The sequence below is a fragment of the Mercenaria mercenaria genome, chromosome 6, assembly GCF_021730395.1.
Source record: "Mercenaria mercenaria strain notata chromosome 6, MADL_Memer_1, whole genome shotgun sequence".
Lineage (NCBI taxonomy): Eukaryota > Metazoa > Mollusca > Bivalvia > Venerida > Veneridae > Mercenaria > Mercenaria mercenaria.
Window position 1 is genome coordinate 74,845,665 of NC_069366.1, and position 24,523 is coordinate 74,870,187.

The window sequence follows — 24,523 nt, forward strand, 5'->3', positions numbered from 1 at the left end:
ATTTTTCTAATGCATTTCTCCGACCGGGCTATTAAAATTCAAGATTAAAGCATAATGCGACAATGAAATGATTTCTTATTGACCATAAATTCTTGTAAAGCATCTAATTTGCGAATGGAATGTCTTTTAATTTGAATCAGTTCTAATTGAATAAAATTGTATACCGAGTTTGAATGAGGCGTTTCTTTATCTCGTCAGTGTATATTTCTGTAACCACAGCTAGCCACCATCTCCTTGTGTAATCACACAGAAATACTTGACTCTGACTCATTATGGATTTAGAATATTGCAGGGGTGGATCCAGGATATTTTTCCAGGATGGGTCCAGATGGGGGTAGGTGCGGGTGTGGGGAAATTTTTGTTTCTTGAGATCAACGGAGAGCGAATTTTGAGCGTTTTAAAAACAAGAATCTGAATCCCATCAAAAATGTAATCATCATTTCGAAAATTAGAAATCCAATACTATTTTACAAGTTTTCCCATGATATGAAAACGAGCATAGTGGGGGTATGGATAAACAAGGATGAAAAATTCATTATTTGCCTTGACTAAGGGTTACTAAAAATACAATGTAAATCATGTACATGTATTGCCAATATTTATGTGGATGTTTGCCGTGTGATCTTAAAATGTTTGTGTTTCAAAAGGTAGGAATCTTTTCCAAAGGCTTTCCTGTATGTTGTAAAAGGTCTTGTAATGAATGTTTCCTGTTGTACGCAGTTCGTTATAATATGATTTTTGTACTGTTTGTTCAACTGTGAGAGTGCAGCTTTAAAAATGTTCAACATTAACTTTGAAAATTCTTGAACCCCCCCCCCCCCACCACCACCACCACTATGTATTGTGTTAATGTAGAACTGAATCCCTTGTCTGTGAGACAGTTCATTTGCCAATAGTCTTACCTATTAAATAAGTAACTAATCATGACTGGTCAGGAATTGTCTGTATCAGTGTTTAACCTTTCATTATCAGGTATGACATTAACAAATTTGAACTCTCATTTTGAAACAATTTTGCATTTGTTTTGATTCAGCTGATCCAACCTGGTAGCTGAAAGTGATCTCTATGTTCCCCAGGTCGGAGACTTCTCTTGGAATGAGAGACATTCTCTCGATCTGAACACTGTCTCTCAAATCAAAAGAACTAGACATGTGCCCATAGGGCATGGATGCCGCAACATACAGCACCATCTTCTAAATAGCCAAGTTTTTAGTACAGACCATCATCACATGAAGGATGTTCAACTTTATGTTTGAAGCCTATTGTATTCAGGTAAGGTTGTGCATCTGAGCAACTTTGAATCCATTCCTTCAAAATGTGTATGAGGAGTTCACTGTTCAGTGATCTGCCGAAGATCAAAAATGGTGGGGACAAATGTCCCCTTGGTATGAAAAATGTGGGAACATTTTCACAATCTTGGGGACAACAACTTTTGACGTTATGTCAATGATATAAATCGGCAACATTACTACAACTGAAGTATCTATTGCAGTTCAAACATTGGTAATTATTAAATCAACCCTCCTGAAATTTGGAGTCACTTTACTTTTAGGCTTCATCTGAATTTTTTGCACACTTTTGGGTTTAATTTTGTGATGATAAGTATTTGAGATGATAGGGCAGTCAACGGATTCGTTTTCAATTTCACCTGCCGAGACATGGGTGGAGAGTGCTAAGCTACTGTGGGTGGAGAACGGTAAACAATATCAGGGGTTTCTGGGGTCTATGGAGCTGTTTATGAAGCGACATAAAGTAATAGGCCATAAATCATTAGACTGAACGTTTTTCTTGCCTGCAGATGTAGAAATATAGCTTAAAATTGTTCATTGTCTCTTTGCTGGTGAGTCAATGTAACGTTTTTTGGGAAACTCTTCAACTGCGATGCAGAAGAAATGTGAACTAGTTGTTCTAAGTTCTGGTCATCCACACGCACATTTGTCCCCAAAATTTTTGTAACGTGACAACTGGCGCTTCTAGACCAATTTTAGTGCGACAATCGTATTTTTAAGCGACATTCTCACGTAATCGCAGCCTCAGCAGATCACTGGGAGTTGAACACACTATGGCCTAACAGGTGAAATTACGAAAAGGCCATAATTCTAGAAAGAGGGCCATGAAGGCCCTGTATCGCTCACCTGACCTACTGACCTAAAGATCATCAAGATTAACATTCTGACCACATTTCATTAAGATATGGTCATAAATGTGGCCTCTTAAGTGTAAACTAGCTTTTCATTTGATTTGACCTGGTGACCTAGTTTTTGACCCCACCTGACCCAGATCTGAACATGACCTACAGACCATCAAGATTAACACTCTGACCAAGTTTCATTAAGATATGGTCATAAATGTGGCCTCTACAGTGTAAACTTGCTTTTCCTTTGATTTGACCTGGTGACCTAGTTTTTGAGCCTACATAACCCAGATTCAAACTGGACCTTGAGATCATCAAGATTACCATTCTGACCAAGATTCATGAAGATACAGTCATAAATGTGGCCTCTACACTGTTAACAACCTTTTCCTTTGATTTGACCCGGTGACCCAGTTTTTGACCCGACATGATCCAGGTTCGAACTTAACCTACATATCATCAAGATTAACATTCTGACTAAGTTTCAAGAAGATAAAGTCATAAATGTGGCCTCTAGAGTGTTAACAAGCTTTTCCTTCGATCTGACCTAGTGACCTAGTTTTTGATCCCACCTGACCCAGATTTGAACTAAACCTATAGAGCCTCCAGATTAATATTCTGATCAAGTTCCATTAAGATACGGTCATAAATGAGGCCTCTACAGTGTAAACAAGCTTTTCCTTTGATTTGACCTGGTGACCTAGTTTTTGGTCCTACATGACCCACATTCAAACTGGACCTTGAGATCATCAAGATTAACATTCCAACCAAGTTTCATGAAGATACATCATAAATGTGACCTCTACAGTGTTAACAAGCTTTTCCTTTGACCTGGTGACCTAGTTTTTGACCCAAGATGACCCAATATCAAACTCGTCCAAGACTTTATTGTGGGTAACATTCTGACCAAGTTTCATTAAGATTGGGCCAAAATTGTGACCTCTAGAGTGTTAACAAGCTTTTCCTTTGATTTGACCTGGTGACCTAGTTTTTGACCCCAGATAATCAAATGTCGAACTCGTCCAAGATTTTATTGAAGGTTACATTCTGACCAAGTTTCATTAAGACTGGGCCAAAATTGTGACCTCTACGGTGTTAACAAGCTTTTCCTTTGATTTGACCAGGTGGCCTAGTTTTTGACCCCAGATGACCCAATATCGAACTCGTCCAAGATTTTATTGAGAGTAACATTCTGACCAAGTTTCATTAAGAATGACTCAAAATTGTGACCTCTAGAGTGTTAACAGTCAAATTAATGACACCGACGCCGACGGACGACTGACGACGGACACAGGCCGATCACAAAAGCTCACCTTTGAGCACTTTGTGCTCAGGTGAGCTAACAAGAGGGCCAAGATGGCCCTAGGTCGCTCACCTGAGAAACACACCATAACACACCATAACAGTGTAAACATGTTTGACCTAATGATTTCATGGAAAAAATATTCTGACCAATTATCGTTAAAATTGAAGCAAAAAATCTTGAGTATAAACAAGTATTTTCTTTGATCTGACCTAGTGACCTAGTTTTTGACCCCAGATGACCCATATTCAAACTTAACCTAGAGTTCATCAAGGCTATCATTCTGACCAAATTTCAAGAAGATCAATTGAAAAATACAACCTCTATCGCATACAGAAGGTTTTTCTTTGATTTGACCTAGTGACCTAGTTTTTGACCCCAGACTACCCATATTCAAACTTGACCTAGATTTCATCAAGGCAACCATTCTGAACAAATATTATGAAATCCAGTGTAAAATGCAGCCCCTATTGCATACACAAGGTTTTTCCATTATTTAACCTAGTGACCTAGTTTTTAAACCCAGCTTATCCATATTCAAACTTGACCCAAATTTTATCAAGGCTATCATTCCGACAAATTTCATGAAGATCAGTTGAAAAACAGCCTCTATCACATACACAAAGTGTTTCTTTGATTTGACCTAGTGACCTACTTTCTGATCCCAGATGACCCATAATCAAACTCAACATAGATTTTATCAAAGCAGTCACTTTGACCAAATTTCATGAAGATCAGTTGAAAAATACAGCCTCTATAGGGTACACAAGTTTTTTCTTTGATTTGACCTAGTGACCTACTTTTTGATCCAAGATGACCCATATTCAAACTTGACCTAGATTTTATCAAGGCTATTATTCAGACATAATTTCATGAAGATTTATTGAGAAATACAGCTTCTATTGCATACACAAAGTTTTTCTTTGATTTGACCTAGTGACCTAATTTTTGACCCCAGATGACTCATATTCAAACTTGACTAATATTTTATCAATGCAATCATTCTGACCAAATTTCATGAAGATCAATTGAAAAAAACAGCATCTATCGCATACACAAGGTTTTTCTTTGATTTGACCTAGTGACCTACTTTTTGATCCAAAATGACCCATTTTCAATCTCGGCCTAGATTTCATTAAGGTTACTATTTTGACTTAATTTCGGGAAGATCAATCGAAAAATACAGCCTTTATCGCATATACAAGCATTTTCTTTGATTTGACCTAGTGACCTAGTTTTTGATCCCAGATGACCCATTTTCGAACTCGACCTAGATTTTATCAAGGTTATCATTCTGAACAAAATTCATGAAGATTAATTGAAAAATACAGCCTCTATCGCATACACAAGGTTTTTCTTTCATTTGACCTAGTGACCTAGTTTTTGATCCCAGATGACCCATTTTCAAACTCGGTCTAGATTTCATCAAGGTTATCATTCTGACCAAAATCCATGAAGATTAATTGAAAAATACAGCCTCTATTGCATACACAAGGTTTTTCTTTGATTTGACCTAGTGACCTAGTTTTTGACCCCAGATGACCCATTTTCGAACTCGGCCTAGATTTCATCAAGGTAATCATTCTGACCAAATATCATGAAGATCAGTTGAAAAATACAGCCTCTATCGCATACACAAGCCAAATGTTGACAGACGACAGACAGACAGACAGACGACAGATGCCGGACATCGAGCGATCAGAAAAACTCACCTGAGCATTGCTCAGGTGAGTTAAAAATAGCCACAGACAAAAAGTCCATTATTTATGTTCCTCTTCACACTAAGGTCCTTTGTCTGTGATTATTTCAAGGATATCCTTTCAATGTGTTTGAGCAGTTCTATATAACAAGAGGACCATGATGGTCCTGAATCGCTCACCTATCCCCACATGACCTAGTGTTGAACTGAGTACGACGTCGTTATTTCTATTATTTGACATAGTGACCTAGTTTTTGAGCACATGTGACCTAGATATCATCAAGATAAAAAATTCTGACCAATTTTCATGAAGATCCATTGAAAAATATGACCTCTAGAGAGGTCACAAGGTTTTTCTATTATTTGACCTAATGACCTAGTTTTTGAAGGCACGTGACCACTTCTGAATCTGACCTAGATATCATCAAGGTGAACATTCTCACCAATTTTCATGAAGATCTCATGAAAAATATGGACTACTAGAGGTCACAAGGTTTTTCTATTTTTCAACCTACTGACCTAGTTTTTGACCGCACGTGACCCAGTTTCGAACTTGGACCTAGATATCATCAAAGGAACACTCTGATCAATTTTCATGAAGATCCATTGAAAACATGGCCTCTAGAGACGTCACAAGGTTTTTCTATTTTTAGACCTACTGACCTAGTTTTTGACCGCACGTAACCCAGTTTCAAACCTGACCTAGATATCATCTAGGTAAACATTCTCACCATTTTTCATGAAGATCCATTGAGAAATATGGCCTCTAGAGAGGTCACAAGGTTTTTCTATTTTTAGACCTACTGACCTAGTTTTTGACCGCACGTGACCCAGTTCCGAACTTGACCTAGATATCATCAAGGTGAACATTCTGACCAATTTTCATGAAGATCCATTGAGAAATATGGCCTCTAAAGAGATCACAAGGTTTTTCTATTTTTAGACCTACTGACCTAGTTTTTGACCCCACATGACCCAGTTTCGAACTTGACCTAAATATCATTAAGGTGAACATTCTGACCAATTTTCATGAAGATCCATTGAGAATATGGCCTCTAGAGAGGTCACAAGGTTTTTCTATTTTAGACCTACTGACCTAGTTTTTGACCCCACGTGACCCAGTTTCGAACATTGACCTAGATATCATCAAGGTTGAACGTTCTGACCAATTTTCATGAAGATCTCATGAAAAATATGGCCTCTAGAGAGGTCACAAGGTTTTTCTATTTTTAGACCTACTGACATAGTTTTTGACCGCACGTGACCCAGTTTCGAACTTGACCTAGATATCATCAAGATGAACATTCTGACCAACTTTCATAAAGATCCCATGAAAAATGTGACCTCTAGAGTGGTCACAAGCAAAAGTTTACGCACGCACGAACGGACGGACGACGGACGACGGATGCCACGCGATCACAAAAGCTCACCTTGTCACTTTGTGACAGGTGAGCTAAAAATGTCAAAGGGCCACAGCTGTGGTAAATTTAATCACAGCAAATGATCTTTCCTTTATAGTTGCCTGCACATCACGCTTGTTCATCTATGAAAGTCTGAAGCAAATCAGGCTATTAGTGTGGGAGAACCTGAACACACAAGAGGGTTTTCCCTCAGAAATTTTGATAGACTCATCATAGAGGGTCATAAAGACCCCTTCATGTTTGGCTTTGGGGGTCATTTATCTTTAATTAACATAATAACTAATTACGAGGGGTGTTCAAAAAGTTTTGAGACTGTAGCAATAGAATAAAAACAACAAAAGATGTGAAATTCCATTCTATTTTAATCCCTCAAAATAGTTTCCATGAACACGAATACACTTCTGAAGTCGATCGATCCACCTCCAGAAAGCGTCAGAGTAGTCCCCCTTGGGAATACCCAAAAGGCACTGATATAGCGCACTTCCCAGCACGTTGCGTGATGCGTAACGCCGCCCAGACAGCCGTTTCTTGTCTTCAGGGAAGAGAAAAAAGTCACATGGACAAAGATCAGGAGAATAAGGGGGATGCTCCACTTGTACAACTTTTTCTGCTTCAATGAACCTTTGCACTACATCACTTTTATGAGAAGAAGCATTATCATGAATGAGATACAGCCCTCTTAAACCTGTTCTAGGCCGACGATTTTCATAAAACGCCTTGACATGTTTCAAGACCTTATCCCGATAGAATTTTCCAGTGACAGTTTTTCCTTTTGGAATTGCAATCTGTACCACAGGGCCTTTCGAGTTAAAGAAAACAGCATACATGACTTTTTTGGCACTCTTGGTCCTTTTAGCAATGATGGGTCTAGGCTGGTCTTTGCGGAGCCATTGCTTGTTGTTTATGCGTCTCTGTGGCTCGAAGTAGTAGATCCATGTTTCATCTCCCGTAATCAGTTCATTTATCTTCCTGGAATCGAGCTCATTGATTCTTTTCAATGTTACTTTAGCACAACGCACTCTTTCTTTTTTCTGATCCTCAGTCAGGAGATAGGGCACCCATCTGGAACAAATCTTTCTTAAATACAATTTCTTCATCAGAATGTTCTGAACTGTTCCCGTTGATAAGTTCAGATAACTAGCTATCTCATGTACCGTGTACCGAGCATCATCTTCTATGAGGGTTTTCACAGCAGCAATGTTTCTGGAAGTGATTGCTGTTTGAGGTCTGCCAGAACGGTTCCTGTCTTTGACATTACTCAATCCATTAGTGAATGCTTTGAACCACCTGTAAACTGTGCTTCTCGATACACTGATGATTCCAAAGTGTCTATGCACTTCATTCAGTATCTTCTCTGCAGTAATTCCTAAACTACACCGCACTTTTATATATCCTCAAATCAATGAAATTTTACTCGATTGTCAACGAAATGCTAACAATAAGATCCCGTGAAATTCGTGAAAATCAAATGGTAACTTTCTACGGAAGCGCATTAGTCTCAAAATTTTTTGAACACCCCTCGTAGAATGAAGGAAAGAGAAATTAATGAATGATGTAAATAAATGGACTCAATGAGTGGCCTGACACTTTAGAGTTTATATGCTAACACATCTGGGACTTCATTTTACGGTAAATAAAAAGAAAGCCATGTTTGTTCAAGCACTACGTACTTCAAGCATCAATCCTCGCACATACGAAAAACCAATCCTCATTCATAAGATGTTTGGCATGGTGCCCGAGACAAACCTCTGGTATGCGAGAGTGCAAAAGACCACACAGCTGTTTCTTTGTGAAAACAACAGAAGACAGAAACATGTTTTTGAACCATTTTGTTGAATGATTTATTTTATCAAGTCATCTTGAGGTGTATTAGATTGATAAACTTTGGACCTGATTTGCTTCAGACTTTCATAGATGAACAAACTTGATGTGCAGGCAACTATAAAGGAAAGATCATTTGCTGTGATTATATTTACCACAGCTGTGACAGGTGAGCTAAAAACTCCCACAACTGCCCCTATGAGAAATGTCTAGTTTCTCTAGATGGTTTAGACGAGTGGATCCCATTAGATGGTCTGGACGAGTGGATCAAATCAGTAATTCAAGGGCCATAATTCAAAAGTGCCTGGGCGGATTTGGCTAGTTATCAAACTTGGCTGAAGTTTTATGGTCAAACACATTTTGTTGAAGTTTGGTGAAGATCAGAGGAGAAATGTTCGACTAAGAGAGTGGACAAGAGTAAAAAGGCTGATTTTTCAGTAATTCAAGGGCCGTAACTCCAAAATGCCTGGACCGATTTGGCTTGTTATCGAACTTGGCCAAGGTCTCATGGTCAAACACATTTTGTTCAAGTTTGGTGAAGATCGGATGAGAAATGTTTGACTCAGAGTGCGGACAAGAGTAAAAAGGCCGATTTTTCGGTAATTCAAGGGCCGTAACTCCAAAATGCCTGGACCGATTTGACTAGTTATCGAGCTAGGCTGAGGTCTCATGGTCAAACACATTTTGTTCAAGTTTGGTGAAGATCAGATGACAAATGTTCGACTTAGAGTGCGGACAAGTGTAACAAGAGCTGTCTGTTGACAGCGCGCTCGACTATTCGAAGCATTGATAGAAGTATAGGGTCAAAATATTACCTGAGATTTTCAGACAAAAGAAAAGGAACAGATAGGACTAACAATGTACCTGCATTTGTGGATTTGGATAAGTTTTGCACTATAATGCAATGTGTGACCATGTTGGTAAGTAGGTGTTCAAAGTGTCAAAGCCATATATCAAACAGTTGATGCGAATGGTATGCGAAACCTAACTAATTTCTATGTCCAGAAAAGGGCCATAACTGAGCTCAAGCCCCTGTCCTAGGTAAGTAGACTATGAGGGTAAACAAGTGCTCAAAGTTTCAAAGCCATATGACAAAAGGTTAGGCATAATATAGACTGGTATGAAAAACTTCACTGATTTCCAAGTTCAAAAAGGGCCATAATTTAGCCAAAATAGTTGACGGAGATATGCATTCTTACCTACAGATGGAAATCATGATGATAAACAAGTCTTAAAAGTTTCAAAGCCACAAGTCATGTCAAATAGCTTTGACAAAACGTTGACTTGTACGCAAACTAAACCAATTTCCAAGTCCATAAAAGGCCATAATTCAGCCAAAATAGTTGACAGAGTTATGTACTCTTGTCTACAGATGGAAATCATGATGATAAACAAGTGTTCAAAGTTTCAAAGCCACATGTCAAATAGTTTTGACAAAACATGGACTTGTATGAAAACTGAACCTATTTCCAAGTAAAAAAGGGCCATTATTCAGCCAAAATAGTTGACAACTCATGTACTCTTGCCTACAGATATAAATCATGATGATGAACATTTGTGCAAACTTTCAAAGCCACAATAGTTTTGACAAAACATGGACTTGTACAAAGTCCAAAAAGGGCAATAATTCAGTCAAAATAGTAGACAGAGTTATGTACTCTTGCCTACAGATAGAGACCGGTCACACATTAAACCGGAATCCACCTAAAAACCGGAATACACTTTCCATAACTGGAATACAAGATATTTTTGAAGGTTTTTTGATATAATTCAATCATATATATCATAAATAATATTAACTCCAGGGGTCACTTGATTTTACATAGGAAAATCTTCAAAAATTTTCTAAAAATAAACCAGAAGGCCTAGAGCTTAGATATTTCACATGTAGCATTGCCTAGTGGACCTCAACAAAATTTATTCAAATCATGACCCCAGGGGTCAAAATTGACCCAACCCCAGGGGTCACTTGATTTTACATAGGAAAATCTTCAAAAATTTTCTAAAAATAAACCAGAAGGCCTAGAGCTTAGATATTTGACATGTAGCATTGCCTAGTGGACCTCTACAAAATTTGTTCAATCATGACCCCCAGGGTCAAAACTGACCCCACCCCAGGGGTCACTTGATTTTACATAGGAAAATCTTCAAAAATTTTCTAAATATAAACCAGAAGGCATAGATCTTAGATATTTTAAATGTAGCATTGCCTAGTAGACTTCTACAAAAATTTTCAAATCATGACCCCCGGGGTCAAATTGACCCCGCCCCATGGAGTTACTTGATTGTACATAGAAAAATCTTCAAAATTTTTCTAAAAATAAACCAGAAGGCCTACAGCTTAGATATTTCACATGTAGCATTGCCTAGTGGACCTCTACAAAATTTATTCAAATCATGACACCCGGGGTCAAAATTGACCCCACCCCAGGGGTCACTTGATTTTACATAGGAAAATCTTCAAAAAATTTCTAAAAATAAACCAGAAGGCCTAGATCTTAGATATTTGACATGACTTTGTAGCATTGCCTAGTAGACTTCTACAGACTTTGTTCAAATCATGACCCCCGGGGTAAAAATGGCCCCGCCCTAGGGGTTACTTGATTGTACATCAGAAAATCTTCCAAAAAATTTCTAAAAATCATCAGTTTGACATTTGAAACATGTAGCGATCTGGTGAGCGATCCAGGGTCATCATGACCCTCTTGTATTAATAAATGGTATTTTTGTAGGGTTTATTGCAGAAATCATTCGTGTATAATATAAATAATAAGTTTACAAAAGGAAAATAAAATACTTCCACGTAAAACTACTTTATACGAGATTTGAATTAGGCGAGCGCACGGGAAGTTTCCATTACATAAATGCACTCATCCTTTTTTAAAAACTTTTTTTATCATTTTTTGTAAGTTGTAGAACCATGTTCAATCAGATTAAACATGAATGAATATTAATTTTGAGAGAAGTTTATTAAAAGTTAATTCTGTATACGTTATGTTTTACGCTTACGTCGCTATGACTAGATACCGGAATGTTGATTATTAAAATTTATTTAATTGTTTCTTCAAATAATAAGAAAATAATTTAAGATAAAAAAAGTATCAATATTCGATTTTAAATGAATCATAAACAAAATACGGGTCCCGACATAAACCGCGCAGATCGGAAAGGGCTTAACATGATAGGAAAGGGCATGTCACATGTTTATTATTGAAACTTATTTAATTGTTTCTTCATATTTCATTTAACAAACAAAAAAGAAAATAAACTATGAATTATAAAATAGCAATTTTTGATTTTTAAATGAATTATAGACAAAATACGAGTGGCATAAACCGCGCTGATCGGAACATACCATGATCGGAAAGGGCATGTCACATGTTTATAATTGGAAATTATTTAATTATTTCTTCATATTTTGCATTTTGTTTAACAAATAAAAAAGAAAATAAATTAAGAAAAAATATCAATTTCAATTTTTAAATGAATTATACACAAGACACATGTCAGTGCATAAACTGCACTGTTTATTATTGGAACTAATTGAATTATTTCTTCACGTTTAATTTGATAATTTAAGAAGAGAATAAATTACGAAAAATCAGTTTTCAAAAGAATTATATTATGTTTGATATATAAATATAAAAACGTTTACTGCGCTTATTTCCAAAGCACAATTAATATCCTTTGAATATATGTAGCCTAACAAGCACGTGCCTCTGGATTAGTCCTGATAGAGTTTGATTGGATTATCACACCTATTGATTATATCAATTAAGGTTTAGCAGTATATCACAAAACAGATTTTTTAGTAAATGAACAACATCTTGACACACAACTTATCTGTCCAATACATGTTTTACTGTTCTGTCCAACAGAGTTGGATAGTCCTAAAATTATTCAAAATGAGTTGTCCCCCTGTAAATAAAAATGCCATTTGTAAAGAAATAAATGTAAACAATTGTCAAAAACGATGTATTACCTAGTTATGTAAAGTTTAAACTCTCGCACGATGTTGCAAATGCATCAAAACGAAGACATGCAACAGCTTTTTAAAAATGGTGAGTTTTTAAAGGCACTGAACTGTCCAGAAGTATGGGCCCCCCCTTCAAGCTGTCCCTTTCCGGAATTCAATAAATATATGCGTAAACTGACAATGGTTTTGTAAAATAATATAAATGTTTTATATGCTGTTAAATTTTCATGTAAAACAATGCTTTCTTTCTATGATTTGATGACGTTCGAACTTTTTTCTCCGAAACATGGACCTATACCTTAATCAGTATATTTGTAAGCACACACATGCGACATATGAAAATAATGTCTGACAAGGTTACAGTTAAATATGATATGCTTTTATTCAATTTCATACTTGTTTTGGGGTGTCCTGGGGTGTCTTGGGGTAAAAAGACCCGCCCTACGGCCCGTTACGATCCGTTTTTAAATTTTCAACAACTTTGTCACATGATCATATCTTGTATGTCAATGTTAAATTATATAATGAGGTATTATAATTATGTACAAATTACTGAATAAACTTTTGTTCTGTTCTTGTCGATATAATTGCAAACTGAAAAATTTAAGAAAAACAGGTACTGGTACATTCAGTATAATTTTTTATTTTTCAATACTAATTCAATGTTTAGCTAAAACAGCGATGTATTGTACATTTAAACATTTTCACTCCTACTTCCTTCTCTCCAGGATGCACTAAGTCTCGATAATGTCTCGGGTATTGTAGTCGTTTTCCTTTATCAACATAGTCTTCCTTTAAATACTTATTCAGTGTTTCATTTACAGAATTCCTTATTTTGTTAAAATCAGTTTTAGTAATTCCAGTCCACTCTGGAAATTTAGGTAAAATGTTTTTACATCGTAACTTTACCAAATTTCAGAAATTACATCGCGAAAAACGTCAACACAAACTTGTTATTTGGATTGACTGGAATTTACCCGGGAATCGTAAAGACACAAAACATCATGCCGGTAATTTTCCATTCCACGAGCATGTGCGACCTATCGTAATATCTAATTTACATCGCTCGACGTTACTTTTGTTTATCAACACGTACAAAAAAACGCGCGTAGTGCATCCATTTTTTGTTATTATCTCTTCAAGTTTTCAACACCGCTTAAGAAGTAATACAATTTGAATTCTATAACGATTTTAATAAGATATCGACAGTAATGTAGGGAAAATTCTATAAAAACGGTCGAATTTTCACATAATTATTTGTAAAACTTCCAACAGCGCGATCTGAATTACTTATTTCTTTCTAGAAGTAAATAAATGATACATACTATGGCCATAAAATTCAGACTTTTGACCATAAAGTACAAAAAACAGAAAAATCTTAAATAATGAAAAAGCGGCAGCAATTTAAATAAATGGAGTAAAACGATTTTTGGCAAACAGATTTCTGTCAGTGCGGCATAATAGGTTACGTGACCTAGTGAACATAAGTAGAAATGTGGTTTTAAATACATCTTTGTACATGTATATTTTTGACACGACACTTAACTTTTAAGATATTCTTACAATAATGTAAATTCCTTGAGGGCAAATAGGTCATAGAGGTGGGATATCCGCTATTATTGTTTGACACATTTACCTGTCAGTTTATGCACATGCACTTTTAAAAACAAATTAAAGAAGCTGTTATGGTTACACTATATTTCATAAAGGAATATTATATTATAGCATAAAAAGACTATTTTGAAATAATTTTAACCAAAAAATCGAAACTTGAAAGACATTTACCTACCTAAGTTAAAATCTAACAAAATTATGGCGATTGTGGTTCATCCACGAGTACGCAAATTTCCCGTGCGCTCAACAATTTTTCAGCCTCGTATAAAACGTTTTGCGCTTGTAAATTAATTATTTATTTTAGATATGATTGAGTTCTGTTATAAACCCTAAAAATACGATTTATTTAAGAAATACGTGTGTACATCAGAGAATTTTAGGACATGAAAATTCATTTACGAATACGCAAATTTCCAATGCCTTCGCCGATTTTCAATCATGTACAAAATGTAATGCACAAAAGTATTTTAATTTCATTTTGAAAATTAATTATTTATGACATATATCTTTGAATTCAGTCATAAATCACTTCAAAAATTGCATTTGTTGAAGAAATACAGGTGTATTTCGGTTATGGTAATTTCCCGCGCGGTCGCCGAATTTTGTCTCTCTTATAAAATCGTTTTGTGTGAACGTATTTTATTTTCCTTTCGTATGTTGATTATTTATAATATATATGATTGAATTATATCAAAAAACCCTCAAAAATACCTTTAATTAAAAAAAATACAGGTGTATTCCGGTTTTTAGGTGGATTCCGCTTTAATGTGTGACCCATAGAGACTGTTATAATAAATAAGTGATAAAAAGTTTCAAAGCCATATGTGAACTGGTACGATAAACTTAACCAAGATTTCTAGGTTAAAAGGGACCATAATTCAGCCAAAATCTTTGATAGAGTTATGTACTCTTGCCTACAACTGGACATGGTGATGGTAAACAAGTGTTGAAAGTTTCAAAGCTTTATCTCAAAACACTTTGTCAAAAAGTTGACTCTGGTACAAAAAACTTAACCAAGGTGTGACGCCGATGCCGACACCGACGCCGTGGTAAGTAGGATAGTCGGGCTAAAAAGGCCAATTTTTGGTAATTCAAGGGCCATAACTCCAATACGCCTGGACGGATTTGGCAAGTTATCGAACTTGGCCGAGGTCTTATGGTCAAACACATTTTGTTTAAGTTTGGTGAAAATCAGATGAGAAATGTTCGACTTAGAGTGCGGACAAGCTTTGTGACTGACACACACACAGACACATAGGCTGGAGTAAATCAATATGTCTCCCACACCACTGTGTGGTGGGAGACATAATAAAGCTAGCGTTTTTTTTTAAATAACAATTTTTAACAATTATAGTTAGGGATGGTGAATACACAGCTCAAAGCCTGAAGGCATGTCACCCTGGACTGTGATATTAGGCTACATTTACTTTATAATTATGCTAAAAAAAAAAAAAAAAAAAAAAAAAATACCGACCCTTCTTTTTTTTTGCCATGCCACCAGAAACACTATTTTTTGGGGGGCCTCAATAAAATGATGTTAAAATTTTGCTATGTGAACGGCCGTAACTTGATTAAACTTGCCAAAGGGACATGTTGAATGTCCAAATATTACAAGAGCTGTCACTAATGGTGACAAATGCCCCGTAGTGCCTTGACCTTTGACCTGGTGACCTTGACCTTTGACCCCAAAGTCAGTAGGGGTCGTGTACTCAATAAGTACTATCAGCATGTGAAGTTTGAAGGTCCTGGGTGCAGTGGTTCGCGAGTAAAGTGCCTTCATGCAAAAATAAGACCCTAAATGTTCAGAACAACAGAAATTATGTTTACTTTTAACAGGTTTAAGAAAAGTCACAAAAATTAGCTATACAGCTAAATCTAGCTATATGTAGCTAGAAGTAGCTATAAAACCAATAACAATAATGCAAAATATGTCAAAATCTAATAATGCAAAATGGTAATAATCACGTCCATATGGTTTTTAAGATGTAAGACAACAACACAAAACTAAGATCTTTATGGTCACATTTTCAATAAATGCAGCAGTATTTTGTGATAAATCATTGGTGAATGTTTCACTTGTGAGAATCACCGTAACATCAGACAAATTTAGAAATCAGGTTATCGCAAAAATTCGCAACATGTATTGAAACAGAAACTGCATAGATCTCCGTTCTTTGCGATTGTCTTTTGTCTCATAAACCATTTTAATGGGATAATAACTATTTTATATTTGATATTGACATTTATTGAACTATTCTTATTGGTTTGATAGCTATTTCTATCTATATATAGCTAGATTTAGCTATATAACTAATTTGTGACTTTTTCTGGGACCTGTTTAAGGGTTCAAAGGATGTCTCCAACCTGTTCACCTGCAGTAAACAACAGTGCCACCACCAATAGACAAGGGTAAAAACAATCAATGTAATCATCTGTGGTCTTTTACAACCGTTCATTTTCAGCCTCCTTTACCCAAAACTGGTAAGTGTCTTTGGTTTTATCCGGACGGGTGCGACACCTTATGTACCAGTCACTTTATGTACCAGAGCACTTTGACACTTAGTGTACCACCTATATATTATATAGTAATTGTATCTCATTGTGCAGCACTGTCAATATGTGATAATTACCTGTGAAAACAACTTTGATTTAATCAGCTTAAGTCCATAGAATGTTGTTAACATTTCTTTTAGTGTTATTTCTAGAGCGACACAATGGGGTGCCCCACCCTGCCCTTTTTTACTGCCGCCACGCTGCCCTTAAAATGTGCCCTCTTGCCTTAGATCTTCTGCTAAATCCCGCCAATTTCCCTGTTGACATGCCTCGACGATTTTTTGATCAGCAAATTACGTCACGAGTGCACACAGGTAACGAGAATCAATGAAGTGTTAAAACTAATTGATAAAGAGTATGGATCCTGTGTAATGTCAAAAAGGTGTTTGTAAGCGGCCAGCTGATTACCGAGCACGTGAAAAGTGCCCTAGATTTTTTTGTGGGCAAAATTTAAATTAGCCTAGACCGCTGTTTAGTATAATAACAAGTATATATCAATGCAGTTTGATTCTACTGTAATTTCAACTAGAAAATGCACAAATTTTAATGAATATTGAAAGTAAAAGGAAGTTTAGAATGTCCGTTCACGAGTCTTATTACTCCCGATGTCGTATGCATTTTTTCCATGTTTCCTTCAAAAAAGCTGACAGTCGGTGTATTTTTTATGATGAAAAACATCAAAAAATGAGGAACTATCTTTGGTTTACCCTAGTGGGTCATGTAAACTGAGTAAAAGCTACTTTTAGACAACATTCCAAAAGTGTACCAGTATTCGGATAGTATATTTTGGATATGCGTTTTAGTAAACTTTATCCTGACTGTAATAGCACTTTTCTGTTAATGAAATATTGATGAAAGACCTGATCAATACAACATGACTTTTGATAATTATTAGTTTACAATGTGACCTGAAACAGGCCTTTTACTATGTTGTTTACAACATGATCTTGGTTTCAAGATTAAGCATATCTTAAGGCCCTCCACTATTTTATATGAACAAGTTGACATTCTTGGTGACATTTTTTAAGAGAAAGGCACTAATGGTTTAAACTAAACTATAAAGTAAGTAAAGTATCTTTGTAAACTATGTTACTGGGTTTGGGAAGATTTACCACTTTATTCTGTGACATTTCTTTTAAGTGTGCAATAAACATAAATGGAATACATATTAACTATAGACATTTAGAAATTCAACTACTGCTATGGTAACTTTCACGTCTAAAAGAGAACCCTGCCCCTTTAGTGCAGCACCCTGCCCCTTTCAGTCAGCACCCTGCCCATTTTAAACTCTAGAAATAACACTATCTATGTGCATATAATTTTACCTTATTAATTATGACAATTAACATTTAAATTTAGTAAAAAAACATTTAAAGTAACATAAAATATAACATTTTCATCAAATCAAAACAAAAATGATCATCCACTATATATCATATATGTGGTACATAAAGTGTCCTAAGTGGTAAATAAAGTGCTGGTACATAAAGTGTTTGGTACATAAACAGGCTGGTAACATTGCCCGATCGGGCTTATGACACAAAAAGTAATATTTCTTGACAAATAATGAAGATATTTCTTTCAAACTTGGTCCATTTATTAAGCATTACATATAATGCTTATCAAGATAGAAATAACTTTGTTGCCCTCAGTTTATTTAGAATTACTTCCCTTTTTCAGATTTTTATGATGCATAATTTTTGAAGTCCAAAAATATTATGTTTTAATGCAATGTTTAAAACAGAAAAGGGTTCAATGGCTTTCTAGTGCTCTAAACTTGTGCGCCAATACCTTTATTTTATATTTTTAGGGTAAATACTTTGTTTCTAGTGCAGATGTATGAGCAATTTTTTTAGGACTAACATTTCTCTATAATGTTGTAAGTGAAAGCAGAGTAAAATGTTTACATTCATGAACTAGCGCAATAATTTAGAGCATTAGAAAGCCAATTAAGCCTTTTTTGTTTTAAACTGAGCACTAGAACATTGTTTTTTTGGACTTCAAAGATTATGCGTCATAAAAATCTGAAAAGGGGAAATAATTCTACCAAAACTGAAGGCAACCAAGTTGGAAATTAGAAGTGGAAAGTGGAATTTCGAGATACCAGTATGCTTATAGAAAGAATAAATCATGTCCACAAGCAGTACTTAGAGTGGTAAACTCATTGCAGTCAGCAGTCAATTTAGGTCAAACATCAGTTCTAGTAATAGTGGACTTTGAGTCATGTTTTGAAAGAATTTGGAGGTCAGGGCTACTTAGTAAGGCGGCAGCTAAGGGTGTTAATGGTAGACTTTGGATGTTCCTAACTGATAGACAGTACTACATCAAAGTCAACAAGCAAATTCGATGAATTGGAATCCCCCGCCGAAAGGGTCAGAGTTGATGAATGGCAAAAAAATATATCCAGCAAAAAGTTAAGAATGTTACCAAGAAGCAAACAATTATATTAGTCAAAATCAAATTAAAAGAAAATGAATGGTTTGTTTGGGTGGGGCTGGGGAGGGTGGGGTGAGGATACAACAGTTTACATGTTGATTATAAATATTGATAGAAAATGAAAAATGAAAAAAAAAAAAAAAAAAAAAAAAAAAAAAAATGGGGGGTGGGTGGGGACCAAGGTAAGGTGGTGACCAGGTGTAGGTACACAACATCACATGTTTATAATAAATGTTCATGGAAAAGAATGAAAGAAGTTTAATGAAATTCTTCCAATTGGTTGGTTTGTTCTGTACAGATCTTTGGATTTTTAAACAATTAAAGGGCAATAACTATATGGAAAATTGACCAATCGAAAAAAAACTTGAAGGGCATCGTCGCAGTATCTTGGTTCATGTCTGTTTCAAGTTTGATGAAATTCTACCTGCTAGTTACTGAGAAATGGCTGCAGACGGACATTTTTCATTAAATCAAGGGCAATAACTCTGACGGAAATTGACCTATCAAAAAAAAAACTTGACGGGCATCAGCACAGTATCTTGGTTCATGTCTATTTCAAATTTGATGAAATTCTACCTGTTAGTTACTGAGAAATGGCTGCAGACGGACATTTTTCATTAAATCAAGGGCAATAACTCTGAGGGAAATTGACCAATCAAAAAAAAAACTTGATGGGCATCAGCACAGTATCTTGGTTCATGTCTATTTCAAATTTGATGAAATTCTACCTGTTAGTTACTGAGAAATGGCTGCAGACGGACATTTTTTATTAAATCAAGGGCAATAACTCCGAGGGAAATTGACCAATCAAAAAAAAAACTTGACGGGCATCATCGCAGTATGTTGGTTCATGTTTATTTCAAGTTTCATGAAATTCTACCAAGTAGTTACTGAGAAATGGCTGCGGACGGACGGACGGACGGACGGACAACGCTATTTCAATACCCCCCTCCCGATTTCATCGGCGGGGGATAACAATAGTAACTCAGAAATAAGGACATCAACAGTTGGAATTCCACAAGGGTCAGTACTAAGTCCGACTTTATGTAATCTGTACACCAGTGATTCTATGGAAAGAGTTTTGGGTAACCATGCAGAATATGCGGATGATGCAAGTATTTGGAACAGTGATCATGATGTAGACACAGCAATTCTCAAAACAAACTTAGATCTAGAGAAAATTACAAGATGGTGCGAAATGTGGAATATGAATATTGCTCCAGAAAAGTCAGAAGTCCTGATATTTGCAAAGAATTGAGAAAACTTGGATCTGAATAATAAACACATTTACCTAAAGAATAAAAAAATCAAGATCAGCAAAAGCAAAAAAGTATTAGGTATCACCATAGATGACCAACTTAAATTTGATCAACATATTAAAGAGAAAACAGCAGCAGGATTTAGGGCCCTAAAGAGTATTGACATGTTTGTTACACAAAATGCTGGATGCACTCAGACAACTTATATGAGGCTATATAAATCTCTTGCTCAGCCAGTGTTTGATTATGGAGCAGCAGTGATTCCAACAGCTGCAAGCGAATACAACAAATGTTTTGGTTCAATCCAAAGAAGTGCCATGATAAAAACGTCGGGTTGTTTGTCCAGTACCGGTACAGAGGCACTAGAGGTCCTCACTAATTGCGTTCCAATAGATCTACACATGAAATTGAGACAGGCTCAGGAAATCATTAGAATTGCTGAAAAGAGAGAGTCTGACCCGCTGAAGGTAGAGTTCAATGAGTGTCTAGCAGATACTAAAAGTTATACAGGGAAACCAACATCATTCCAACTTCTTATGTCAGTATTTAATGAGCTGAGAGATACAATCAAGATGGAAAATATAGAAAAAGAATTTGAATATAACAGAGAAAACTAAGGATTGTCTAGAAGAAGAGAACATGTACATACAGATGAATTTAAACATGACAAAGAAATGCAAGTTGAAAATATCAAATCAGTCATAGATTCTTGTGATGAAAAAACCATACTGGCATTCACTGATGGCTCGGCACTAGGAAATCCAGGACCCACGGGAGCAGGAGCAGCAGTTTATCTGGAAGGCTACTATTCAACACCTATTTTACTGAATAGAGGAGTTAGTAAAAACAGCAACAACTACGCTGGAGAAATAGTTAGTTTAGAAATTGCTGAGGTGAAAACTGTTACTCAAAGAAAGATACATATATTTACTGACTGTCAGGCAGCTATTCTGTCTGCATTTTGCAAGGAAGTACCAACAAATAAAATTGAATCTATCTCTAACATAAAAAGACACTTATCTAAAACTGAAGAGGGGGGAAATCAAGTAGAAGTACATTGGATTCCAGGACATAAAAACTTGATGGGTAATGAGCTAGCAGATACACAGGCAAAATTAGCAGCAACACAAATGGGCATATCTGATGCAGAAGAGGAGACTGGAATGATGGATGCAAGGGAAGCAGTGAATGTCATGAAAGAAAAAGTGATTAAAAAAATGGAACTATAATTACATATTATCAGACAAAACAGACAGAATTCAAGACATTTTTAGCGGGGTAGGATTTAGATTTTGTGTGTTGGTGAAGAAGACAGAAAAAATTTCTCTGTATTAAATCAGCTGTTGTGTGGTCATAGCAGGCTGAAAAATCACTGGGCAAAAATTGACAAAAACTCATCAAAAATGTGTGACCATTGTAACACTCCGGAAACAGTGGAACACTATGTATTCCAGTGCTCCAGCTAGGATTAAAAAAGGGCAGGGTGCTGGCCTGAAAAGGGCACTTCTGGGGTGGTGGTCGGTCTGGGACCGTGCTCCCCCGGGGAAAAATATAACTGGTCCATGCATACAGTTCATTTTAACATACTTTAGACATGGAATTTGGCATAATTTAGACATGTTTTTGGCACACTTTAGGTATGGTCTTTTAATAGGCTATGTCTGTCATCTCTAATGTACCTATTTATTAACTAAATATTCTGCTGTTTGTATTTTACTTGGCATTGATTTTCAACTTGTAACATTTCTTTGTAATTGCATACTGAATAAAAATATCTATGTGTTTAGGCCTATTTTGTTACAATTTCAGAACACATCTTCTCCATGTAGGCTACTTGATATTTATAAATTTATACTGCAACATATTACCAAAGTTTAAACTTCCACTTAAATAAATGAAATCAGGCAAAGTTTTTAACTTACAACAGTCTAAAAGCAAGTTTAGCACTTGTAATAGACATATTCCGGGTACCCAAAATTTTATATCCGGATATGGTTACACTTTTTTCTAAAAGTCGTCGAATGTCCAGTTTAAACAATATTTTTGAAAAATTATTATGATGCAGAGACTGTTTAACAGCATTTTACAGTATCTGACATTAAAGTGTACCCTGTCATTACATCTTAGTAAACTAATTTCAAAGAAATATTCATGAAAAATCGGCAATTTCACAAAACAGACGACAACCTACTTTCGATTTCAAAAACTTGTAAAAAGATAAAATCAAAATATTTTCCTATTTAAATTTGATTGTGATAATTTTTTATTAATTAGATTTAAATGTCTGTTGTCTGGACTTAAGTTTCCGATATGTATAAAGGGGTATATACGACTATATTACCGAAAACGAAAGTACACTTTGACAGGTGGCGCGGAATGATAATGATTTCAGACTGGTTTGCAAACTGTTTTAACACTAAGGTTCAGTGATTTTAATGCTAGTTTAATTGCTAGTGGAGCAGTCTAAAATATCATGGTCTGCCTCGGGCACGATTACAGCAGGTAATTGTTTGTTATTATGTCAATGCCCCCCGGCGTGTATCACTCGATAAAAAGGGGGCAATAACGCAGTGTATTATAATCACTGAGGCAAAAAAGGGAAGTTTGGCTTAAAAAAGAAATGAATGGTTGTAAAAACGGGCAGGGTGCCTGGCGAGGCAACAGGGCGGAACGAATTTCGGAACGGGCGATGCGCCCTGCTGTAAATAGCTAGCTGGAGCACTGTATTCGTATGTCCAAACTATAGTACTCTGACAGAGAGAAATCCTCGAAAGAACATTAAGATGAAATTCTCTATAGGTATAATCTAAATTGCAGCAATGTATCCCTGTCAACACTTGTGGGGGAAATTGAGGATGCATCAGACTGCTAAAGAAGAGTTGGTAAAAGCTTTTGCATCATTTATTGAAACATTGGGGAGATTCTATTAATATTAGAAAAACAACTTCCCTCATACCAAAATTGACTTTAAATGTATAGTATTTATAAACAATAGTGTAAAAGCACAACGGGCTAAGCAACATGCGATGACAACGATACAGTACAGAAGAGTTCAGCGCTACATTAAAAGCGGAAACGATCTACACACACAAACCAAGTTATTTTTATTCTAATTTGTATCATTTGTTATGCTTAACAAATGGACCAAGTTTGAAAGAAATATCTTCATTATTTTTCAAGAAATAATATGAATTCAGACACTGCATAGCATGGGGATTTATCTTTTATATATCTACTTACGAAGAAATGTTCAACACTCAGTTTACATTTAGTGTCATCATACCTCTTATAGCGAATATCATACTTTGCAAAATTCATGGGAAGCCGCGACGGTGACGTCATGCACCGCGTTCTGGCACTGGCTTTAGGATTTTATTGTTTGTTTGCACTCCACGCAGAAACTTGACAGCCTTTACACTTCCTTACTGTTTTAAAAGTATGTTTTAATTGCATGTACAGTTTTTATTACATAAAAGAAGTAAAAAGAATCATGTTGGCGCAGTTTACGAATTTCTGTGACTGATTCGTGGTGCTCGGATGTTCTTGCAGACAACCAGTCTGAGTTTTGTACATAAACCGGAACTGGAAAACATCGAAAAAATTGCCTCAGTATATGCAAACAACAAAAACGAATAACTATATACGGACGTTACCGTCTCGGGGATTTTCATCCCAGGCGCTTTGCGCCATCGATAAATCCCGTACTTTTCTGTCATAAGCCCGATCGGGCAATGTTACCAGCCTGATAAAGTGACACATTCTATCCGGACAATATTCAACTTCCATTTCAATTAAAAATCTTTTTTTAAGCCCATGTGTCACAGGATAAATTGCAGATATATACAAATTGATTATTTCTTGGTAAGTAGGAATCGGTAACAATTAACATACTCCCATCTGTGCCTGCAATTCGGCCATTCTCCTGGCACGGATTTCCTCGAGATCTGCATCGTCGGCCATGTTGCTAAGAATGAGGTCTACGTCGCAAATTTTGTAACAAAAAATAAGCTTCTATGGAAACGAAATTAGAACCGGTCTAAGTTAAATCTAGGTTGTTGCGGTGCTTGAAACGTCTCTTTTCAACTACATTTCAAGAGCGTCTATTGAGTAATATCATGGCAGAAAAGAGTGGTGAAATTTCGTCTAGTATTTGGAAGTCTTTGCTAGATAATCTGAACAGTGTCATAGACCAAGTACAAGGTAAACTTAATATGAATATGGTTTTGATATTGTTATAAAAAATAAGAAAGGAAAATGTTTTAAAAAGTTTTGTTTAAATGAACATAGATCTAATCATTTCTTCAAAT

General features: G+C 35.9%; 2 protein-coding genes across 2 annotated transcripts in view; one reads left to right on the forward strand and one right to left on the reverse strand.

Annotated features, from left to right (window-relative positions):
* Nucleotides 1-24,263, reverse strand: part of LOC123548507 (programmed cell death protein 5-like) — a 37,102-nt gene extending 12,839 nt beyond the window's left edge. The window contains exon 1 of the mRNA XM_045335809.2: nt 24,108-24,263. Within this exon, the coding sequence (XP_045191744.1) occupies nt 24,108-24,176 (69 nt within the window). The 5' untranslated portion in view covers nt 24,177-24,263. The remainder of the gene's footprint in view (nt 1-24,107) is intronic.
* The window catches only part of LOC123548506 (cyclin-D1-binding protein 1 homolog), a 28,779-nt gene continuing 28,516 nt past the window's right edge, over nt 24,261-24,523 (forward strand). The window contains exon 1 of the mRNA XM_045335808.2: nt 24,261-24,416. Coding sequence (XP_045191743.2) covers nt 24,332-24,416 — 85 coding nt within the window. The 5' untranslated portion in view covers nt 24,261-24,331. The remainder of the gene's footprint in view (nt 24,417-24,523) is intronic.